We start from the raw sequence: 17896 nt of genomic DNA, 5'->3' as shown, positions 1-17896 counted from the left end.
ACGGCTAATTTTATCCCGGCAAGGTCGGAGATGCTGAGAGCCCCTCAGCACCGGGAGCACAGGGGCTGCTTGTCTCCAGGTGAGACCTTCAGACCCCAAACCCCGGGCAGAAGCGCCCGCCTGGCAAAGCCACCGCCCACCCACCTCCCCTCCGAATTTGCCCCTGGGTCCGGTCAGGAAGGCGGCTGCTGACCTTAGACAGTCCCTGAGCGATGGATGAGCAGCACGAGTGCTGCTCTAAAGGAAAATAACTCTAGGATTTGTACAGATCCTTGAGCCGGCTGTGATGCCGGAGGGAAGAGACACAAGGCGCCAGGCATGAAAGCGGCATCAGTGGCGGATGCTGGATGGGTGCAGCTCATCCAGCCCCACTGCGGTCCCATAAAACCAGATCCTTCCTGAGCTGCCGAGCGGGAAGGCCAGGAGCTCCTGCCCATGACACTCAGCAAAGCCTGGGATTTCACCCAGCCCTGGGTTTCTGGAGCTCAATTTTGCCCCTTTTCCCTTGGAGATGCTAAGTGAGCCACCGCAGCCCCGGTTTAAATACCGGAGGCTGAGAGTAAAAATAACTGAGAATGATCCACTTGTTTGGAGCACAAATGATCAATGCCAAGTCGGCATCACAAAGAAAACCAACCCCCAACTCCAAACAAGCCCTTTAAAAGGAAATATTTTGCCACCAAGATGCTGTGTCAGCTCCCTGCAGGATCTGCCCCTCGCAGGCATTCCTGCGCATCCCGAGTGGGGATGGGAGCGTGGGGGCTGCGCTGCCTGTGGTCCCCCGGTGTTGGGGGGACGCAAGCCCAGTGTGGTGAGAGAATTCAATGATGATCCAAGAGTTTCCACAAATAGCAACAGCACTGAGCTGAGATGGGAGGAAACGTGACTCGTGCGCTGCCCAATGCCTGAGCTTGAGGACCCCCGAGCGAGAGCACCAGCCACTGCTCCAGGACGCCGCCGAGAGCGAGTTTGGCTTTAGGGTGTCCTAATGTCCTTCCCAGCAGCTGCAGAGCCACACATGGAGGGGATGTAGCTCGGGCTCGACCCCTGCCTGTCTTTTCCACAGGGCCCCTCCAGTTTCTCTTCTTCCAGCTGCCAGGGGGATGACAGACAGGTGTCAATCAAAGCTGAGGGCAGCAAAGCTGTCCAGAGGTGGGAAACAAACCCAGCGCCGTGCGATGGTTCAGCAGCGCTGGTGGCAGACAGGGAGAGGTGACCTTTGTGACAGATCCAGTCACCTTCAGACAAAGGGAGAGCAGAGCTGGCTGTGCCCCCATCCTCAATCCATCCCCATCCCACCTCCCAGGTCTCTGCTCGGTGGAAATGGCCCCACGAGCATCCCACGGGGAGCAGCTCTGGGCCAAACACGGCTGTGTGCCGCCTGCCTTTGCTCCAGCGTCAGCCGGCGGGAGGCTGCGGGCGCAGGGCAGGGGAGAGCAGGAGGCTGCCAGCATCTCCAAATCGGCTGCATGCTCCCTGCAATGGGTTCCAAGGCGTTTTTTTCCTCCCAAAGGCGTCTCTTCCCATGGAAAACCTCTGTTTTTTGCCAGGGTCGTCTTGTCAGCCGTGGGAGGAGGGGGAGATGAGGATTTTGGGGTGCGGGGAGGCGCCAGGGCCCATGGGAGGGGATGGAAGCACCCCAAGCGCTCCACACCCCCCAAACGGCTGGGTTACGGGCTCCGGCTCGGCAGGCCTCCTGCGTTACCATGACAACTGCAGCATCCCAGCTTGGCAAGGACAGGAGAGCTTTGCCATCCCCACCGCCACCTTGGCTGCCCCGGACACGGCTCAGGATGCCCGCACAGGCAGCTCGAGGTGAGCAGCACCCTGAGTCCTCGGCCAAGCGTGAGGCTCTGTTTCCGCTGGCTCCTGGGTGCCGGTCCACACTCCTCCTAATTCAGACCTTCCTTCACAACCCAAGGAAAGCCCCAGGGCTGTTAATAGCAGTGGCAGATGAGGCTTTTGGTTATCGCACACGGATCTGCCCATTCCGAGCCCCTCTGCAGCCGGGCAGCGCGGGCCAGAACGGAGCCAAAGCACAGCTCACCCGCTGCGGGCACACCTCCCCGCCGGAGCCCCTGCCTGCTCCAGCTGAGAACCGTGGAATGCTTTGGTTGGAAAAGACCTTTGAGAACATCGAATCCAACCATCCCTGTCCACTACTGAACCAGGTCCCGGAGCACCTCGTCTGCCCATCTGTTAAACCCCTCCAGGGATGGGGACTCCACCACTGCCCTGGGCAGCCTCTGCCAGGGCCCGAGAACCATTTCTGTGAAGGAATTTTCCCTGATATCCAATCTAAACCTCCCCTGGCTCAACTTGAAGCCATTTCCTCTCATCCCATTGCTTGTTCCTCAGGAGCAGAGCCCAGCACCCACCTCACTCCAACCTCCTTTCCAGGAGCTGCAGAGAGCGATGAGGTCTCCCCTCAGCCTCCTCTTCTCCAGGCTAAACAGCCCCAGGGCCCTCAGCCGCTCCCACAACCCCTGTTCTCCAGACCCTTCCCCAGCTCTGTTCCCTTCTCTGGATGCGCTCCAGCCCCTCAAGGTCTTTCTTGGAGTGAAGGGCCCAAAACTGACCCAGGATTCGAGGTGCAGCCTCCCCAGCGCCGAGTGCAGGGGACGATCCCTGCCCTGCTCCTGCTGGCCACCCCATGGCTGATCCCAGCCAGGATGCTGGTGGCCTTCTCGCCCACCTGGGCCACCGCTGGCTCACCTTCAGCTGCTGTCACCCAGCACCCCCAGGGCCTTTTCTGCCCGGCAGCTTTCCAGCCGCTCTTCTCCAAGCCTGGAGCTGCTCGGGGCTGTTGTGTCCCAAGTGCAGGACCCGGCACTTGGCTTTGTTGAACCCCATCGATTGGCCTCAGCCCATGGATCCAGCCTGCCCAGATCCATCTGCAGAGCCTTCCTGCCTCCAGCACAGCAGTGCTCCCACCCAGTTCGGTGTCATCTGCAAACTCCCTGAGGGAGCCCTCGATCCTTTCATCCAGATCATTGATACAGATGTTGAACAGAACTGAACCCAGCTTCACTGCGTCCTGGCTGGCAGAACATTCCTCTGTAGGCACAATGTCCCCAGGCTGTCCCCAAACCTCTCCTGTCCTCCGTGGGGACACAGGGGGCGCAGTGGGCCCCCAGATCTCAGACCCTGCTCCCCCCATCACCTCAGCTCTCAGGAACTGGTGTACCCCACACTAATTCCAGGAGCATCCCGGGTGGCTCCGGCTCTCAGCAGCCTCGCAAGACCTGGGTTCTCAGCTTGATGAGCTAAACCCTCGCCGACATCAGTGGCACCGGGCTCGGGAGGAGCTAAGCTCCTCATCTCCAAGGCTGCTGCACCTCCAGAGAGGTCTCATTTGAAGAGCATTAATACCAGATTAATAGTGGCTTTAATAAACAGTGAATCAACTGCTAATGGAGCCCAACTTGTAAGCCATCCGTAACACCTCAGGGGCTTAAAGGCATCCAGAACATGTCTGGGACGTGCTTAAAGTCGATGTTAACCACCTTGTAGCCCTGAAGACACTATGCCGGAAAGAAACTCTAGGATACAGGGAGCCTGCCTTTTCCCTCGGCTGCTTTAGAAGGGGTGGGTTACCAGCATCGCCCCCCCTGCACGGGCCTGAGGGCAGGCAGAGGAACTGTGGTCCCTCTTGTGCTCCTGGGGCTGGAGCTGGGCCAGGACACTGCAAAGAAGCAAGGCTGGTTTATGAGGCACAGCCACCGCCACGGAAGAGCATCCGTCACGGAGCAGGGGCTCGGAGCAGGGCAAACAGTGAAGCTGGCCTCAGGTCCCTCTCCCGGGGCAAAACCACCCTCCTCCTGATCAGCTTCTCCTGGTGCCCATCAGCACTTCCCCTGCTGGAGCTGCACCCACCACTTCGTCCCTCATCTTTGCACCTCCCTATCTGCTCCCAACATTGCACGATGCCAAGCACCGATCCCTCACCTTCCTCTTCTCTGGACTGAAGAAGATCCAGCTCCCTCAGCTTCTGCTGGGCTCCAGCCTGCGACACCCCCGCAGCCAAAGGACCGACCCTCACCCAGCCTGGTTTGTGAGGAGCCCCAGCCCAAGGGCGAGGTCTGCTTTCAAAGCCTTGTCCAACGCGGCACCGTGGTGTCCTGCTCTGCAGAGCTCCTCAGTCCCACCTGCCCTCAGGAGCCTTTCTTGATGAGGTGACCCAGGGTACGTGGCTGGCCCACAGGACACCTGGGACATTCGCCTGGCTTTGAGTCCAAGTGGACCTCAGTTCTGGAGGCTGCCAGATGCGTTGGCCAAGAGACTCAGGAGGTTGGGCATCAGAACGCAGTCTATAGATGTTTGAGAAGTCGACAGCAGATATCCAGAAGGTGGGGTAGTTCGGTGGTCAGGAGCTTCTGTGTCATCTTTAATTTGCATGGTAGCACCAGCGCTCAGTACGTTCAGGTCCGTGGGTGCCTCCCTTTGGGGAGAGGAGCAGCGCTGCAGCGCCCAGGGGCACCGTGGCTCCCATCAGCTCCACCTGGCTGAAGCAGACCAGGATTCTCTCTCTGTTTGCAAGGTCAGGAACTGGAAGGCATCTCAGCTGGCTTCCAGGCTTCCTGAGGGATGCTGGATCTTGCAGGACAGGCATGGGGTCAGAGCCTGGAACCAGCACAACAAGCACAGCAGTCCGAGAGCATGAAGCATCCAGCTCTGAGTCATTACCCAGTTTTTGACTGGAAACAACCCACAGGTGTTCTTGGGAGCCACTTGGTCATGGTAAAGCCTCCTCTGCTCCACCACAGAGCGAGCCCAGCCCACTGCAGACCAGATCTGCAGGTCTGAACAGCTGCTCCGTGGCTCTCCAGGAGACACTCACTGGTTGGTTTCCCCTGATAGGGTGTCAGCATCCCAGCGCACAGCCACAAACAGCTCAGGAGCTTCTGTTAGAGCTCTGGAAAGGACAAGTCCCCCACCCAAAGTCCATGCTCAGAGCATGGAAGCCCATCCGTCTGGCATTAGGAGCTTCACCCCTGTGTGAGGGCCTGCAGCTGTGTAGCAGAAGCCGAAGGCATCCCGCATGCAGTGGCTGCCAGCGGAGAAATAACCTTCAGCCACCGCACCCTGCCCTACTCCCTCCTGCCCTACTCCCTCCTGCCCCCCTCTCTAAGTCAGCTGAGGAGGTCTTCCAGGTTTCAGCCCCAGAAACGTCACCAGGACACAGCAGCACTGACATCTCCACTATCAGATGAGCACCAGGAGCATAACAGGGTCTACCACAGCATGCAGAGGGGCAAACGTGGAGCATCACCCACAGTGGAGGAAGGTCTTGGGCAGATCGGTCACCTGCAGGTCCACAGGAGCCACCCAAGGATCCTGATCAGCAGTGGAACCTTGGTGATCTTGCTAGAGACAAGAGCCTATCATCTCCCAAAGGTCATGGGATCTCAGGAGGTTCCCGAAGGCTGGAAAATGGCAAACATCACACAGGTTATCAAGTAGGAGGGCTCTAGGGGTCAGCATAAGAGGTAACCTCCAGACCCATCCATCCACCTGGCAAAACAACCTTGAGCACAGCCTTGAGATAGGGACAGGGGCCTGGAACCCAGCAGATGCCCACGAGCACAAGGTCCCAGGTTCTCCCTGAGGGCTTACATACCCCAGGCCAATCTCAGCCTGCCCCAGATCTTATAGCCAAGGAGAGGAAGAGTCCAGTGGGCCTTCTTCTGAAGCACCTAGGTTTAGATGCTGGGAGCGAGGAGAGAAGGAAGGAAGGATGGCTGGCTGGCTGGCTGGCTGGATGGATGGATGGATGGTTGGAGACCAACCCATCCATTCTACAGCCCCTCTGCTGAGGTCTCCAGGAGCACCTGCAGCACCAGCAGCCCCCAGTTAACCCTGCACTGTGTGAAACTGTCCAGACAGAGCCTCTGCCCGGCTCTGCCCGGCTTTAATGGAGCAAATCCAGCTGCAATTTGGGATGGCAGTGGTGTTGCTGGTGGGTCGTGGCCACACTGGGGCCAGGTGAGCCTGCACGAGGCGCTGCCGGTGCCTCTCCTGCATGACCCAGTTCACCGAGCTCCTCGTGCACCGGGCTGGTGTCTCTGCCTGCGCCATCCGCTGTTCCAACTGGTTTAATTACCCACATCTGAGTCATCCCCAGCCCCGCTTTATCAAAGCCCGCAGCCTTGCAGACAAACCACCCTTTGTGCTCCTCCAGCCCCTGTCAATGGGGAATTGCCAAGAACCAATTAATCAGCAGCTCCCGCTGCGTCAGGCCTGGGAGATGGCGCCCCAGGAAGATGGAAATCAAGGAATGGAGAGAGGCCACTGCCCACCTGCTGGGACAGAGCTGGGACTGGAGCCTGTGTCCTGATCCCGCCCCGGGAAGATGATGGGGGAGGTACACGCTTTCCCCGGCAGGACCAGCCACCACCGCTGCCATGTCCTCATCCAGGATGCTGGCCTTTCTAAAGCCTGAATATTTCCAGCTCTCTAGCATGGCCAGGTCTCATGTGTGGTGGTCCAGCAAGCTCTCTAGATGCAGAGACAGCTGGAGAACCAACAGTGGTGGCTCTCAGCCAAGAGAGAGCTGCTTATGGCTATGTCAGCTCAACCAAGGCGAATGGTTATGAGCATGGGAACTGTGTGGGCCAAGGTCATCCGGTCCGATGAGGGTGGTTGATCACAGACAGCTCCAGCAGGTCCATCAGCTCCTCCTGCTTCCCGAGCCAGCCGTGGGCCTCCTGAGATGAAAACCAGTGCCCAACGTCTAGCTGTGCCTGTGCAGTTCACGGGGCGGGCAGAACATCCCATTGGCTGGCAGGTCTGGGCAGTGATGTGAGACATCCCTGGTGCTCAGCAGGGTTCAGGAGCCAGAACAGGTTTTTGGGGTGAATGTAAATGTTAAGGGTAAAAAGAAAAAGAACAATTCTCGCCTAAATCAAATCCACACACTGGCATTAAGGGGGTGATGCGAGGACTGGAGCACCTCCCATCTGAGGACAGGCTGAGAGAGTTGGGGTTGTTCAGCCTGGAGAAGAGAAGGCTGTGGGGAGACGTTAGAGCAGCTTCCAGTACCGAAAGGGGCTCCAGGAAAGCTCTGGATCAGGGAGTGCAGGGGCAGGAGGAGGGGAACGGTTTGAAGTTGAAAGAGGGGACATTGAGATGATATTTTAGGAAGAAATGTTTTGCTGTGAGGGTGGGGAGGCCCTGGCCCAGGTTGCCCAGAGCAGTGGTGGCTGCCCCATCCCTGGAGGGGTTCAAGGCCAGGTTGGATGGGGCTTGGAGCCCCTGATCCAGTGGGAGGTGTCCCTGCCCATGGCAGGAGGTGGGACTGGGTGGGCTTTGAAGTGTCTTCCAGCTCAAACCATGCTGTGATTCTATGATTTCATTAGAGGTGTCACCTGTTTTCACCTCTGGTTAACACAGCAGCAGTAAGGTCGATGGGGACAGCAACGTGGAATACCCACAAGTTTACTCTGAGGTGAAGAGTTTTATTGTGGAGTTTGTGTGCAAGAGTCGGTGTGGCCATGTTGCAAAACCCATGAGCAGCTGCTGGGTCTGCAGTGGTGGCTCAAAGAGCTGTCACCCCCTCTCCGTGCAGCAATGGGGCACCAACCCAGAGCCAGAGCCACCCGGAGATGGGCCCCACCGGTGCCTGCCCCATGGGGGTGAGCTGCTCCCGGCAGAGCAGAGCTGGAAAGCGGATGGGCTGCTGGTTCAGCTCTTCCACCGATGAATAACACCATCATGTGCGCGCACCTTGCCTGGCACTGCCGATAGCTCATCCGGCTCCATAGCAGCGTCTCCTGCTGCTGGTGGCAGGCAGGTAGCGATTCCCAGCCCTAACAGATAATTAAATCTATCCTTGGCACAAAGGGGAACACGGTGAGCTGGAAAGTCATGACGTGAGTGCAGCTCACTGTTGCCTGCGCCCACGATAGGGAAGAGCACCCAGCACCTCTGCATCCCTCGGGACACCAGTTGGCTCCATGGGCTCACACGAGAGCTAACGAGCAATTCGCACACAAATAACCCCAGCGTGCCCACATCCCAGGGCTCTGCGCAGGGTGAGGAGCTGCTCTGCACCCCCAGGCACTTGCCTATGGAAGGGAGGTGATGATTGAGCCGGAATAAGCCAGGAAAACAGGAGGCTTTCCCATCTTTCTTATTGCAGGCCCCTAAGGAGTTAACACAAAATGCCACCTCCTGTATTTTCTCTCTCCTCCATTGAGGCAGCCCTGACACTGGCAGCAGAACAATGCTAAACTCTGATTAGCTCTGGTTTTCCAGCAAGAGGGGAGGCACAAAAGGGTGGGGAATTAATACTATTCTGCATAATTTTTAATCTAAATTCCATTTCTTTTCTTTTCTTTCTCAAGGAATTAAACAATCTAGGGGGTTTTGTACTCAATTTCTTGCTTTCATAATCTAAATGAATTGTTTGCAAGTAGGAGCCAGCTGCAAAGCTGGCAATCTCGGATCAAATCTGCCTTTCTCCTAGTTCTGGCAATCATTAATTTGCTCCTCAGTTCTGATTAGCTAATCCTGGCTGGCGGGATGCAGCGTGTGAGCCGTAGCTCCCTTTGCCGGAGCTGGTGGTGGGATTGATTTCTGCAGGGTCCGTGGAGCTCCTCGTTGTCAGCTTTCCAGAGAGGAGTGGGGTGCTCTGGCAGGAAAGGCTGGAGAGGTTATTTATGGCATCCTGGCATTTTGGAAATATCAGAGGATGATTCTTTCCCTTGCTCTGTGCAGGGCGTGCTGGTTTGTTACGCTGAGACTAATTAGCTGGGCTTTAAAATAGGAAGCGAAGACACAGCAGCAGCTTCTCGCTTAAGAATATCTGGGTGCTGCCCCATATTCTGACGTTGCCGGCATATCTGGGGATGCGGCAGAGCTGTTCCCTCCGCTTCACACAGGGGAAACTGAGGCACAGGTCTCTGCGTGTGGCTTGGATGGAAGCTCACAAAGAACCAGCCTCAGGAACGGGGCTGTCCGGAAGGGGATGTGGTACAGGATGCTTTTCATACCAGGTCCTGTTTCTTTCCATAGCTATTTAAGAGCGGTAGTCTCAATTTCTGCTGCGACACTCGGAAAGCTCCTGCCTGCTGGCAAGCCCCGACAGGGCCAGGATTGTCCGAATGCAATGTCACCTCCCCAGGCTGGCAGCTGCCAGCCACCAGCTCATCACCTCTCGCTACCCAGCTCCCCGTGATCCCACTTTTCCCAGGTCGGAGGGCCCAGGCGAGTTGGACACTGTGCTGGTGGCCCGCGTGCCACTGCCTGGCTGGTGCAGGGCTGCTGCTGGCCCCGCGTGCCCCTTTCTTGCACGTAGCTCTGCAGGCCCTGTCTTTCAGCTGCTATCTGGCTGCGCTTTATTCCAACGTGCTCCTGTTTTCAGATCAAATTCCCCGAGTGCTGGGGGTGGATCCTTTTAATTTTCATTTGTTTCAAAGGCATACATGGCTTACAAGCATGACAGAAATGCGCCTGGAGTGCAGGAAGTGGCCTACTTAGCTGCAGGAGCAGAGCAGGCTTTTCTGTCTCCCTGACTCTCAGGACCTGGATCTCCCTGGGGACCGGGGCAGCTGCCTGCTTCCCTGGCGGGCACGCATTCCCAGAGATGTTTGGTCCCACCATAAAGCCCAAAGGCAAAACAGCAGCAGAGATTTGGAGGGTAATCCCAGGTTCTAACACCAAAGCGCCACGTGAGGTTGGGGCAAGTCCCCTCTCCGTGTCTCCAGTCACACAACAAGCTCTTGCTGCTGTTTCAAGATACCTTAGAGACAGGGACAGACCAAGGCAGGGCTGTCCTTAGCTGGAAGCAGAGCTGCAGGGCCAGACCTCTAACAGCTTTTGGACTCATTGGACACTTTCAGAGCAGTCTGAAAGGGGATAGAGATCTGAGAGGTGTTATGTTCTTAGAGTTCGTGTGAGGTAATGGCTGGGGAGGAGGAGGACTTGCACCAAGCTCTCACAGAGAGAAAGGCTGTGGACAGAAGGGGGTTCACTCTGCCAGAAGCACCCCGAGGTGGGCTGGTCAGCCTGCTACTCTGCCTTAATACCACTTAGAGAGCGCACTGGGGCTGTTCTTGCTACATTCATGATGTCTGAAACTGGATGCAGGCACGTGTCTAAGTCTTTGCCTTAGCAGGGCAAATAGAAACGGGAGACCTACCATGCCGAGAAAAGTCTTCCCCAAAGGAGCTGGATTTGCCCAGTGGGTCCCAGGAAGACTGAGGACCTTGTATTAACACCCACTTACTTGCCAGAGAGCTAACAGAAAGGACGCGGCCAAGGAGGAATTGCGCTGTGATCAGTGGCTGCTGGAGGAGGAGGCGGCAGGGTTGCGTGCCCAGGGGAACGCAGCGAGCTGGGGCCAGGGCTGCTGGAGCAGAGACAAGTGAACATGAAGCTGTCCAGTTTTTAATCTTACTCAACAGCTCTGCCTGGTGTTCTGAACTCTCCAGGGATCCAACCTTCCCTCACAGTATTTCCATTTTATTTACTGCAGCTTTGTCTTTGGTTCAAAGAGCACAGCAGGAGCAGAAAATGGAGTCTCTCCATAAGAGATCTGGAACCTGAGAGACAGACAACAGCAAAACCCCCGTCTCTATTTACTTTACTTCCAGAGTTTTTCCCTGCCAGAGCAATGCTCCAGACCTTGTTCAAGCAGATCATCTCTGAATGCATTCCACTAGAAAGCATGGCTACAGTTCAGAAAGGTTTGTTCTTGGGCACTGATCCTTTCTCCCACCCTCATCTTTACTGATGCCAATACCACAATGGAGACACTATGTTTTAATGATAAACAAATATTGTTGCTCTGAGAGGCTGGGAGTCCCCCGTGTGTCCATCTGCACACATACCCGCAGTGGCATCCACCCCGGGGGCCTTGATCGTCTTGGTTAGCAACCCTGGGATGCAATTCGGTGGATGCTCTCAGATGTCAGCGAGTCAAAAAGGCAACAGAGCAGCTCTTCAGCCTGGGGAGAAAAGAAGGAAGGGATTGAGGGAGAGCTGTGATTTCCAGGCATCACAAAGAAACTTCTTTCCAGAGGTAGGTTTCTCATGAGTGCTCACGGTGAGGATGTTTACCAGGCTGAACTAATCATAGAATCATGGAATAGCTTGATTGGAAAGGATCCTAAAACCCATCCAGTCCCACCTCCTGCCATGGGCAGGGACATCTCCCACTGGATCAGGGGCTCCAAGCCCCATCCAACCTGGCCTTGAACACCTCCAGGGATGGGGCAGCCACCACTGCTCTGGGCAGCCTGTTCCAGAGCCTCCCCACCCTCACAGCAAAACATTTATTCCTAAGATCTCATCTCAACATCCCCTCTTTCATCTTAAATCCTAGCCCAGATGTGGCTATAACTTTCCCACCCATGGAGGTGTTCAAGGCCAGGTTGGATGGGGCTTCGAGCAAGGCTGTCTTTGGTTTTCTGCAGTTCATTGAAAATGTGAATCTTGAGAATGGCCAAGTGGGAAATCTTAACTCCCTCCCAGGTGCTCTGCCTCTCCTTCCAAACCTTGCTCCTGTGCAGCTTTTTTGGTGTGACTGCTTCAGAGATGAGGAGTGCAGCCTAGCACCAGGGCCTTCAGGACCAGTAACTCTGTGCTAATGAACACCAGGTTTCCCCCCCAGCATTATACACACTGGGCTGACAGTCCACTCCACACACTCCCTGAAGCCCTCCTGCTGCCAGCACTCCGCCTCTCATAGGGTTTTAGGTCTCTTCTACAGGACTCCAGCCCTTCTGCCTGACGCTGAGGGGCTAAGGATCTTGCCAAGAGTGGCTGGGATGTGTTTCCCCTTTGTCGCTCTGCTCCAGGCCCAGGTTTCAGCAGCCTCTGCAGGGAGGGAGGAGCTGGAGCAGCCAGTGTGGCTGCTGGCGACAGTGCCAGGGCTCCAGGCAGAGTGGAGGGATCAGCGCTGCCTGGAGCAGAGGCTCAACTGCACATCCATGGGCTCTTCCTGAGGAATGGCTGTGCCGAAGCCATGCTGTCTCTGTGCTCTGACCCGCTAACGGTGGCAGGTCGACGACACACTGCACCGTCACTGAGGGACGGCCACCCCAGAGCTGCACGTGAAGAGCAACTGTTCAGCCCCAGGACATCCCAGTCACAGCACAGCACTCCCTGACAGCTCTTCTATCTCCAAGGAGGTTCCGGCTTGGGTATGGACCAGGTGCAGGGACACCTGAGGCACTGGAGGTTCAACATCCCCTAATGGTCGCATCAACAGAAAACGGCTCTATCACTTTCAGAGGTGAGCTGGTCTGTGTGGTCCCAAGAGAAGCCTGCGTGGGGAGCAGGCACCTGCAGGGGCCTTGCCTGGGGACAAGAAACTCCCAAAGCATGAGTTCATCTGCTCCTGAGGCAGATGTTTCAAATAGGGCAGGTAAAAAGTGCTACAGAAATGCTTGCTTCTCTCTGTGACTGCAGGAGGAGGCGAGACAACTGCCCAGACGCAGATGTCAGCACTGACAGAGTCCACATTTCAAAAGCTGATTTCTCATCCTATCACCTAGTCCCAAATCACACGGGGAGCAAATACAAAATTCCTTTCTATTTCCATGGCTCAACTCCACCAGTAAACGCTGCAGCTCTGCTCAAACCACGAGGATTTGAAATCCATGTTCATTTAACCCTCCTGAACTTTGCCTGATATCATGTTGTTGCTCATTAGCTTTGACCTGGAAAGCCTGGCAGACATTTCATAAACTCATTAGCAAGAGATCAGAGGATCAAACATCGTTTCTAGGGACAGCCTTTGAGGTACAGGCATTCCCTGGTGAGCTTGCTCCTCAGATCTGGCTCTGCGATTTCTAAACCTACCCTGAACTTCGGAGCAAAAAGCCTATTTGAAAATAAACATTACTTGCTGCTGTGCTTCTCGTAACCCACAACCCGAAGCACTACGCCCACCGCTGCCCGTCAGACTCGTGGACTAAACTCTGAGCTGCTGTGAGCGGCCCCTGCTTCCAGCAATGCCAGAGGGATTTGATTCAGTGGCCCAGGCAGTCTGGAAGGGCTGAGCATATTTGTCCTTTCTCCCACCTATCACAGAAAGCTCTATCAGCCTCTTTCTGATGGGCTGATCTGTGAAGCAGAAGGGATTTTCTGTCACCCAGAGATATGTAATGTCCTTTCCAAAGCAAATCAGGAGAGAGCCTGCACTTGCTGCCCTGTCACATCACTTGGCAACAGCCTGGCACCCTGGCAGCAGCAAGCGCTGTGCTCTGACAGCCTTGCAGCTATCGCAGCGCAGGGCGGGCAGACCTTCCCAGGCACCGCACAGCGTACCAGCCCGGGGAAAACATCACCGCGCCTGAGGGAAAGCTGCTGAAAACAGCAGCTGTACAACTTTGGGGGAGTTTGGGGTAGTTTTGCCTGTGTTAAAAGCAGGCACAGAGACTTCAAAGAAGGCTCTGTGTCTTTTATGGCTCGGTCCTCAGAGCCCTGGTACCGAAAACAGCAGCTCTGATACCGCATATGATGTTACAAACATGTCTCGCTCCTCCGCTGGAGCAAAAGGGATCCACAGGAAAGGCCTGTCCACTTCCTACTGTTTATCATTCTCCCTGATTCTTTTACAGCTCCTAGTCCTAACTCCTCAGGCACCACCTCTCCTATCCAAATCTCTTGTTCATTTTGTATTAAATTTTGAGGATTATATCCAGAGCTTAAAGGAATTTATGCACTTTATTCCCACTAGCTGCTCACGTGTCTGAAGCTCAGCTTTTCCTTTCTTGGGATGAAATACTGAGATATTATACTGAAATATTAGAATCTTAGAATGGTTTGGGTTGAAGGGAACTCAAAGATCATCCAGTTCCAACCCCTCTGCCATAGGCAGGGACACCTCCCACTGGATCAGGGGCTCCAAGCCCCATCCAACCTGGCCTTGAACCCCTCCAGGGATGGGGCAGCCACCACTGCTCTGGGCAACCTGGGCCAGGGCCTCCCCACCCTCACAGCAAAACACTTCTCCCCAAGATCTCATCTCAATCTCCCCTCTTTCAGCTGAAAACCATTCCTCCTATCCCTATCCCCCCTATCCCCAGAGCAACGAAGCTGGTGAGGAGCGGCTGAGGGAGCTGGGGTTGTTTAGCCTGGAGAAGAGGAGGCTGAGGGGAGACCTTATTACTCTCTACAACTGCCTGAAAGGAGGTTGTGGAGAGGAGGGAGCTGGGCTCTTCTCCCCAGTGACAGGGGACAGGACAAGGGGGAATGGCCTGAAGCTCCACCAGGGGAGGTTCAGGTTGGATATCAGAAAAAAAATTCTTCACAGTAAGAGTCATCGGGCACTGGAACAGCTGCCCAGGGAGGGGGTCGAGTCGCCTTCCCTGGAGGTGTTTAAGGAACGGGTGGATGAAGTGCTTAGGGACATGGTTTAGGGAGTGTTAGGAATGGTTGGACTCGATGATCCAATGGGTCCTTTCCAACCTGGTGATTCTGTGATTTGCTGCCCTCCCTGATCAAGAGCCCCTCCCCAGCTTTCCTGGGGCCCTTTCAGTACTATTCAGTTTGCCCAACCCCAGAACTGCTAACGGCTGAATTTCTCCTCTTCTGTTTGGATTTGGGCTTCTGAAACATAACTTCCCGATCACAGGACATGTGCCAGCTTGGCAGTAGGGCTGAATGAACATTTCCTGCCACTTATTTTTGACAAGTATCACAGATCTCTTACAAAGTGTTGATTCTTCATAAAAAATAAGTGACATTTATGGAAAATATTGAATCTTTATGAAAATCTCCAGATATTTTGATTCAAAATAGTGCCACCGCTGTGGTGTGGAAGACAGCTTGACAGAGTTTTGGTCTCACCTTCCAGTGTGTGCTGGGCTCTCAGTATAAGCCAAGCTTTGGGGATGTCATGAGGTACCACCTCTGCCACACACAAATTGAAATCTTCTAAAATTCAAGCAATTTTGATGAGTTTCATTCATCCCAGGGTACAATGGACACAAATCCATACCATAAGCTTCTCTACTTGCCTGTTGCTCATTTTTGGGATAAAGGAGATGCTGTGCAGTGTCCAGGACTGACTGCTTCTGTTGACAGATGCTGTAGGGAAAGCAAAATGGAAGCCGGGGTTACTTTGCCATCTAAGCTGTCAGAGACTGCAGATGACCTAGCTCTGAGGAGGACTACGCTCTGTGCCAGCGGCTCTGGCCATGTGCATCTGTTACTGAACTTCTTTACACAGATAAATCCTGGGTTTTACAAAGCTTTGTATAAATGGATTTGGATTCTTAAAATATAAGCCTCCAAACAAACAGTACTGACCTGTTACATAACAGGGTCTCCGGGGCAGTAGGAAATACATATATGTGTAGGTAGCTCTGGGCAAGGGTCTTTTTCTCAACAAAGATAATCTGTTTTCCCCAAACCCCAGGACTTTCCAAGCTGCCTTCAGCAGCAGGGCCTGCTCCACTCGTCCTTCCTGTGCTCTCGTCCACCCCAAACCACACGTGAGTTGACCTTCAGACACATTAAAGAGAAATTCAATGGGAAGATACAAATGCCAAAGTTGGCTTTTAAACTAACTCTATGCTCAGAGTCTTGGGCTTGCAAACTGTCCAGAGGCTTTGGAAACCACTCCCTGCCCCCATATCCAGGTATTGTGCTTGGCAATAGTTTTTCCTTCAGTGATTTTCAACAGCTCCAAGATTTTACATCTCATGTGTTCATTTTTGTATTTCTACACCTCTTTTCCATCCAAAGCTCCCAGGGATGATCTTCCTATAGGGATAATATCACTCCCTGCTAACGGCAATTAACACTTGGCAGGAATGTTTAATCAGAGAGAATAATATGCAGCTAAGTTCCTTAACACTTTTGTTCTGATTGCACTATGCTGTCTAAACCAAGGAAGGTGTGAGGAGGCCTAGTCTACACTCCGCTTTCCTTCTGCAGCTCGGTTTTGGGTGTGCTTTAGTCAAGTTCAGAACAACATTAACCAGGTGAGTTCCTACAGACCATGAGCAACACAGTTGGGTCCTAACAATCTTATGGGCACCTGAAAGTACTCCTAATCATAGAGGAGTAATCACTATGAAATCAGCATCATCTATATTAAGGCAGCAAAATCTAGTTTGTTATGCATAAAAAGCAGAACATGCCTTTCTTCCAGGAGTTGCTTTGACTCTCCTTGGAAATTCTTCCCCCCGCCACCCTGCAGCTAGGAAATCTCGCTGTAAAAACAAGTTATGACAGGGAAATTTCAAATGCTTTATACTGGAGATCCAGGCAACCGGATGCCGACAGAACAAGAAAGGTAAACCTCACAACAATTTTCCCTGTCTGCAGATAGGATTGGGACCCTTCCTTCTCTGGATTCTCCCTCCGGTCCCCCCACGGCTCTCAGGCTGTGCTTCAGCTTCCCCTCACCTCTTCCAAACATTTACTTCACTCTGCTCTACAAGCTGCCCATATTCTCCCCGATTCCTACGTTGGCTCCACTCTTTGCAGTCAATCAAGCTCACAGGCTGCTTTTCATGCCCCTTCTACAGAAATTCTGTCCCCTTCTCTGTTCTTCCTGCCCTTTGGTGCAGAAATAATACCTTCAGAGAGTGGACAGAGTGGGCACTGCTGCTGCTGAGCAATGATCACTATACGGTTACGACAGTCTGTGTCTGTCTTTAAGGCAACTGCCCTGCACAGCACATCCTCCAGCGACTGATTCTTTCCTTGATGTGCCACTGCTAAGAGCTGGCTTAGGAAAGCTTTAATAGGCTCTGAACTATGAGCGGTTATAGTAGCAGAGCCTGCATTGTTCCTCTCAACACCTGATTCCTTCTCCTTATCACAGCCCATCTCTGACATCACATCCCAGGCTTCCATACAGATGGCAACGTTTCTCCCCGTGGCACAAAGCCTAAGTAACGTGGCTCAGCTGTGAATCAGCTCCTAGGGCTGTGAAATAATCTCTCACACCACGGTGCTTCAGCAATGCAGCTGAAACACAGGCCAGAACCCGTGCAAGTATTGGAACCCTGGGCCAAGGCAGTAGGAGTGAAATAAATACACAGCGATGTACTCGGGACAAGAAAGGTCACGTGGTTCTGCCTGATGGAGTCATAAGTGTAATTAACCTCAGATGTTGTTTTGAAATGTTTATAAAGCAGGCAATGAAGACGTCGTAGCATGAAGTGTCCTTATGAGACACTAGGTAAGTCAGGCTGGGTTTTCACAGATATTTGCAAAGTTGATTTTACACAGTATGATGGTTTATGATACAATAAGGCTGTGATTTTACCATCGGCTAAAGCTGATCTGCTTGAGGATCACGACCTCCCCTCCTCTCCATCCCTGGGCACACCTTGCTGCCTCTCCCTCCCACAAGCATCACTGATCATGAAGGCAAATAGGTTTCTGTAGAGCTGGTTTTAAATGGTGCGTGATCGCTGCTAGTTCTGGCAGTGGGGCAAAAGGCAGAGCAGACTCTGCCGTTTGGGAGCGCCTTCTAACAGCCATACTTTAGGCACACACATGTTTTGCAGGTTGTCAAGGAAGATTATCCTTTGTACAGCCTGCCACACTGGCACAGAGCAGGAGGAGGGGTGAGAGACACCACCAAGAATGGCACAGTCCACACCTATTCCTCCAGGCTTCCTTCTCAGCCCCTGGGCTCGCATGAACAGCAGTGAGAACCCAGAGTGAGGTTTGCTTTGGGGGTGCTGCCTTGAGACTGGCAGTCTTGGAACATATCAAGTTAAGCCCAGAGAGGAGAGGAGAGAAGCACTGTGTTGCAGCTGATCTTGTTAGGCAGACACAACTCCGATCGGCAAAGGCCTCAGAAGAATAAAGAGCCAGGGGGATCCTGTATTGGCTGCCAGGTGTGCTCACATCCCCTCTCCCAGTGCTCCCTTCCACAGTGATCACTGGGGTTCCTGACTGATCATTTTCACCCTGTAAACCA

At 54.0% G+C, this 17896-nt stretch overlaps 1 protein-coding gene across 1 annotated transcript in view; it reads right to left on the bottom strand.

Moving 5' to 3' along the window:
* Nucleotides 1-7545: 7545 nt before the first annotated feature.
* The window catches only part of DNAAF8 (dynein axonemal assembly factor 8), a 100813-nt gene continuing 90462 nt past the window's right edge, over nt 7546-17896 (bottom strand). The window contains exons 31-33 of the mRNA XM_054080871.1: nt 14970-15039; nt 10833-10949; nt 7546-10544 (exon numbers count right to left, since the gene is read on the bottom strand). Coding sequence (XP_053936846.1) covers nt 10872-10949; nt 14970-15039 — 148 coding nt within the window. The 3' untranslated portion in view covers nt 7546-10544; nt 10833-10871. The remainder of the gene's footprint in view (nt 10545-10832; nt 10950-14969; nt 15040-17896) is intronic.

This window comes from Cuculus canorus, chromosome 15 (assembly GCF_017976375.1).
Source record: "Cuculus canorus isolate bCucCan1 chromosome 15, bCucCan1.pri, whole genome shotgun sequence".
NCBI classification, from domain to species: Eukaryota; Metazoa; Chordata; class Aves; order Cuculiformes; family Cuculidae; genus Cuculus; species Cuculus canorus.
The sequence above is the reverse complement of the archived record's forward strand: the minus strand, read 5'-3'. Positions and strand labels throughout refer to the sequence as shown.